Source organism: Tasmannia lanceolata, unplaced genomic scaffold (genome assembly GCF_043159265.1).
Source record: "Tasmannia lanceolata isolate RefF3 unplaced genomic scaffold, GAP_Taslan_0.1 ptg000002l, whole genome shotgun sequence".
Classification (NCBI taxonomy): Eukaryota; Viridiplantae; Streptophyta; class Magnoliopsida; order Canellales; family Winteraceae; genus Tasmannia; species Tasmannia lanceolata.
Genome location: NW_027518679.1, coordinates 44903796 through 44910117, shown reverse-complemented (window position 1 = coordinate 44910117; position 6322 = coordinate 44903796). Strand labels below are relative to the sequence as shown.

The following is a 6322-nucleotide window of genomic DNA, read 5'->3' as shown; positions in this document are numbered from 1 at the left end:
AGACCAACCATCGTTTCCGATTTCTCGCCGTTTCTTTCTAACTGCAAGAGAGCAGCAGATCGTCCCATGTTTTCATGTTTTAGAAATCTCAGGATAGGGGAGAGATTTCTAAAACCTGGGTTTCTTATTTAAAATTCAAGAAACGCTGTCAGGGCAGCATACAACAGCTTGGTCATTAACCCTCTTTTACACCGTTTTCAAACTAAATCTTGGATTCTAAAATCCGCGTATCCAAATGGCCCCTGACAATAACGCATCTAAGGTAAAAAGGGAGTCGACTCGGCCGATTCAATGACGACACGGTGCAGTTTTGAAACTATGTTACAAATCTAGTTGAATGCCTAAATTTTCATTTTAAGTTTGAAACTATTGAAGCAATTTTGAATTTTTAAAAACTACTTTCACCATCGAATGATCCAAACCATTCATTTGATGGGCTACAACGTAAATAGGTTTTGCCTCAGAAGTCATTTCCATAAGATGATCCCAATCCTTCTATCTACACAGGGAGTTTTTATATGGTGCCAGACCCTCAAGTCCCTTGTGGGTGGTACCACACTTGGTGTTTGATCCAACAGCAGACCACTTTCGAAGTACCACCAACAAGGGACTTGAAGGTCCGGCGCCATATAATTTCTATCTATATCGGTTTCCATAGTATGAAGTTCTTTAAGATTGGAGGGCTAGGATCATCCTATGGAAATCACTTTCTAGGGACGACCTATTTAAGTTGTGTACCATAAAATTGACGGTTTGGACGGACGGAGATTTTATATCTTGTAAAAGCCCTTATAGTCCCTTATTTTTCAATAAGTACTGTTCGGACCGCATCATAGGATGATCCAAACCGTCCATGTGATGGAACACAACGTAAATAGGTTGTTCCCCCAAAATCATTTCCATAGGATGATCTTAGCCCTCCCAACTATAGAGGTTCCATACTATGCAGTTCCTCTGTTGATCGAAAGTGTTGGGATCATCCTGTAGAAATGATTTTTTGGGCAGTTGTGGCCCATCTCATGGGCGGTTTGGATCATCCTACAGTGTCGTCCGTACAGTCTTACATCGTATAACTCGGACGTATGATGTGGGCCGTACATTACTTTTTGAAAAATACTGGACTATACCGGCTCACACCATATAAATTCTCGTACCTTTGCACTCTCTCTCTCTCTCTCTCTCTCTCTCTCCCTCAAGAGGGGAAATGAAATAAAACTGTACCCATTCCTTGATTCAGTCATTCACTCACATTCCTTTACCGTTCTCATCCTCTTTCTTCAGTAAACCCTAAAAAAGAAATTCCTCCTTTCTCTCTTTTTCTCCTCTCTCCTTCATAAACCCTCCATTTCCCTTCTGAGTCACCATCTCTCTCTCTCTCTCTCTCTCTCTCTCTCTCTCTCTCTCATTTCATTCTATCCTACTTTTGATTCAATCGATTTTTCAGACATTTCTCAGATTCAATCAATGTCTCTCTCTGCATCAGACCTTCCTACAATCTTTTCTTTGCTCTCTAATTCACTGAGCCCAGACCCGAATTTGCGGAAACCCGCGGAATCTGCCCTTTCGCAATGCGAAAGCAGACCTGGGTTTTGCTCTTGCCTCATGGTAAATCTTCCATTTTGCTGTTTTATTTTGATTAACAGATTTCATGAATAAATGTTAAGATTCATGTTTATTAGATATGTATGAATTCTGCTGCCATGTATTTATTCTTAATTTTAGTCCCCTGTTTGGATTGCATGAATTTTTTAGAAAAGTTTGGAAAGGAAAATATTTCTAAAATTTCTTTCTTTTTTTACACACAAACAGAGATAACATGACCCAACTCTATTCAGTTTTTATTTAGAGGGACCTTCAATTTATGTTGATATCCCTCAAAATCAAGGGATTTGCTAGCGTCATTCGCAAAAGGCATTTCACGGATGGGCTGTGGTGGCTGGTGCCACATGCAACAGCCCATCTGCGAAATGCCTTTTGCAATGGATGGTAGCAAGTCCCCTAAATTAAACATAATCATTTCATTTATTTCTAAATTGTGAGAAGAAAATAATTTCCATCAGAAATGTTTTTTCTTGTAATCCAGACAGGACCTTAGTTTCTCAGTTTTTTCTGTCAGTTATCTCGGCGATCAAATGTTTAATCAAATGGGGTTATGCTGATTGCTTTTGCTATACTGGTAGTGTTATTGTTTCTTACCTGTTCTGAAGTTTCCGGGATTTTTTTTCCATTGTTTTGGCTTCTTAAGCTGGGCAAATCTCAAGTGGGCTTATGCAGGACCTATTGGAGTGACAGATTCAAGTGAGGCGGAGGTACGTGTGGCTTATCAAGGCATCAGATTGTTGGTGGAGGATGACCTAGAAAATGTGGTGATAGGAGGGGATTCCCTCAATGTAGTTCCTTGGCTCATTGGTGATCGTGTCCCCCCTTGGAGATTTGCCGAGTTTTTTGACGAGATAAATGATACTGTGGGGAGAACCAATATCCCCTTCCGTCATATTAGGAGATCGGCCAACGGGTGGCGGATAAGTTGGCCAAGGATGGGGTGCTTTTGTCGTCTTTTCAACCTTATGATTTCTTGCCCCCTTGATTTTCTTTGTTTCTAATTTGTATTTCTCTTTTTTTTTTCCCTTTTCGTGCTTTTGTACTTGACCGTCTCAGTCTTTTTTTTGAATGAAATCTTTACCATTCAAAGAAAAAAAAGAAGATGGTACTCTAGTTTGTTTCAATGCATTTTGATGTCACACTTTATTTATTATTAATTTTAGTTTCTCAGCTTTTCCATCAGTTATCTTGGCAATCTAACGTTCAATAAAAAAGCAGTTGTGTTGATTGCTATTGCTATACTTGGAGGTATTATTGTTTCTTATATGCACTGAAGTTTCTAGGTTTTTTTTTTGGGTTCATTGTTTTCACTTCTTAAGATGGAACCCTACTTTGTCTGCATGAATTATGATGTTTTATTTTGCATTTTTAAATTTTTTTTCAAATGGGGCTACTTATGTATGGTAACACATTGATTTCTGTAAGTGCAGGAAGTAATCACTGCAAAGGATTTAACTTCTCAGACAGATGTCCGCCTCAATGCTTCGGTATATTTCAAAAATAGCATTAGTTGCTACTGGAGGCATCGGCGTGATTCCTTGTATGTTTTCATTTTCCTCCTTCCCCCCTTCTGTTTTTATTCTGAAGTTTATATTGAGAAACTACTTTTATGCACCCATGTTCCCATAATGATCAACATATACCGATGCACCATGAACGGCTTTTGAAAATTTGCATTGGTTTGTTACTCTTTTTTCCCCTTTTTGAACAAGTGCAATATTATTATTATTTTCCAACAAGTGAGATTTTATAAAAAAAAAGAAAAGCCATCCGAAGCCGCAGCTACGGGCATACAAAGAAAAAAAAGGAAAAAGAAAACTACAAGTTGGGCAACTCATGACCATCAATCCTGTGCAAGTCTTACCAAAATTAGCTAACCGATGGAAACAAGTATTTCCTTCTCTAGTTATGTGAGAAAGGACACTCTAACTCTTCTCAATACATTAAAAGTCTCCTTAAACAATGATCTAAATCTCCAGGGAGAAGGACCTCCCCACTAAGTAGAGGAATCATGTTGAGGGAGTCACCCTTAACTCACAACTTCTCAACACTAGTCTGAGAAACTAATCAGACACTGCAATGATCAACTTGGATTTCAGCCCTTGCCGCATCACAATCACTATAGGGACCTGCAAAGTTAAGGATAATTCGAGTGTTATGATCGGAGAAACACCCCTCGACGCTTGCGATGCGGGTCATGGAGCCACTTTGATTTAGGTTTAGTACGCCCATCAAAATTTAGCTGAATGTATTCTTCGCTCAGAGTGCACACTTAGGAATCCTGATGGTAAGTCTTCTCTTTGTTCCTACTGGTCATCAGCTCGCTGATGTCTTGATGAAAGGAGTTCTGAAGTCCGATTTTGATTTTATTCTATCCAAGCCGGGCATGATTGAAATCTATGCTTAGCTTGAGGGGAGTGTGGGAAATAAGGGTTATTTCTTGTATGGGAATTAGATAGTATTTTGGGGTATTTATGCCTTTTCTATCTTATAGCCCGTGTTTTGAAAATCGGAATTGAATCGTAAATCATAATAAGGGTTGAATCATAAATCATAAGATTCATTCAGATACATATTACAGATATAAAGTTTAAAAATCATAAAGAAATCAGAGAATAATAAAATGGACAATTATTCATTTTTCATTCGAATCCATTAATTTCATCTAGCCCTCCCCAGACCCGCAATGGCGGGAGCCTCGTGCACTGGGCCGCCCTTTTTTTAATCCATTAATTTCAATAGAAACTACTATGATTAGTTATTCAATATAATAAGATGAATTGTTTGCTAACAAACTTGTCACATATTAATCATCTATTTCCCATCCAAACCTGTGTATATTGGATAATAATCTTAAAAATAATAGACACAAGTTCATGCCGCATCTCAAAGTCTCAAACATCAAATAACAAATATCAATTATAAAAAACTGGTAAGTCGTCGATGTTGTCTTCAATTTAGTCGTCTCCCTCCTCGATGCAAGTCGTGCCGCTAGTGGAATTTGCTGCCCATTGGCGAATGTGACAACATCCTCCAGGCCGAGCCCTCCTTTTAGATGTTATGCTCAAGTCAGATTGGCGTTGAAGACTTGCATTCCCTGCCGGAAACCAGATCACATAGAGTACTATTTCTGGCCATTTGCACCAAAGAGGGACGCTTATGATTCTTCAAACAAAGGTATGGCTCAAAACCTTAAGTCAATCAAAAATTTAGATAGGGATCCTACCCCTAAAAAACAGAAAGGGAAGGTGATGATTGAGTTCCCCCATTCATCCAGCCTTGATGCGGAAGCAGATAGCCCACTGGGGGGAAGCCCTTACTCCTTGCTAGTACCATTTTTATGGTTGCACAATCTAACACTGCTTCAATTCTTGATTTTGAAACCATTTCTCTCAGTTGTGATAAGATTAACTAGTGGGCATCTAAGCTGTGGGTATTGTTGTTTCTAAGTATAGCAATAGTGCCATGACAATATTGAGGATGGCTAAAAAATCGACGAAGTCTACAAAGAAGGGCCCTAGGGAGTTGATTAATCTTGTCTCCTCTGTAAACTAACAATATCGAGGATGGCTAAAAAAGCAACGAAGTCCACAAAGAAGAGCCCTAGGGAGTTAATGCGGGTGCTTAAGAGCAAGGTTTTAAATCTCGGTTTCGGTCATCAGTGAAACCGAAACGTTTCGGTTTCGGTATGAAATTTCGGACGAAATCTTGTAAAAATTTCCGAAACGTTTCTCCGAAATTTCCGAAATGTTTCACCAAAATTTCCGAAATTTAATTTCCAAAATTTCACCGTTTCGGCCGAAATTTCCGAAAAGTTTCGGCGAAGTTTGGTACTTTTCTGAAACAATGTGTATTTCGTTTCGTTTTCTACCGAAACCGAAATATTTCGGCCGAAACGAAACGTTTCGGCCGAAATTTAAAACCATGCTTAAGAGAGAAGAAGAAATCAACACACAAGAACACAACAAGAGAAGAAGAACGAAAATGGGAGCATTGCTCAACCCAATTGATATATCATCAATTACATAAGTTTATCAAAATCCAAAATTCCCTTCTACAGCTGGTTTCTATCCCTTTAAATGAAAGACTACTAGAGAAAATTTGATCAACCTCCTCCACTAGCTAGCTTAGGGACTTTCATATCATAAATTGCTTTGGAACTCACAAAAGTTGACTAATTTGGGAACCCACACACTGTCCACTAAAACAGTCATATCTCTTCAACCACTTATTTGATTTTCTAGTGCCTATACTTGTTGGAGACATCACAAAAAATACCCACAACTTTCTAATATACTACTTTTTGAGATTTTGCCATCTAGAAGTCCAAAAATCACTATGATTTGTGGACACGGACATGAGTGTTGTATGTCGACACGGACACGGAGTGTTGGACACGGCAAACTCCCAAAATTTAGAAATGGGGAGACAGCTAAAATAAAAAGTACATATAATCATGATTTGTGGACATAGATTTGTGTGCCGAGTTTCGATACGGATATGAGGTATCTGACATGGAACCCCCTAAAAATCTAGAAATAGTGGCACCCTCATACATATACATCCATATAAAGGTAATGACACTTCTAACAGTACACTTAGAAGTGTCTAAAGGAGTGTCGACATGTGTGGACACGGGTGTCGTATCGGACACGACACGACACGACACGCGTGTCAACAATAAATTCAAAGTGTCGGCCAAATCATAGAAAAATCAGGT

The 6322-nt window shown here is 38.8% G+C and overlaps 1 protein-coding gene across 3 annotated transcripts in view; it reads left to right on the top strand.

The window, feature by feature from the left end:
• Positions 1-1191: 1191 nt before the first annotated feature.
• The window catches only part of LOC143874966 (ARM repeat superfamily protein), a 65516-nt gene continuing 60385 nt past the window's right edge, over positions 1192-6322 (top strand). For all 3 annotated transcript variants that reach the window (XM_077376930.1, XM_077376929.1, XM_077376931.1), the window contains exons 1-2: positions 1192-1605; positions 3033-3142. In XM_077376930.1, coding sequence (XP_077233045.1) covers positions 1465-1605; positions 3033-3142 — 251 coding nt within the window. In that variant the 5' untranslated portion in view covers positions 1192-1464. The remainder of the gene's footprint in view (positions 1606-3032; positions 3143-6322) is intronic.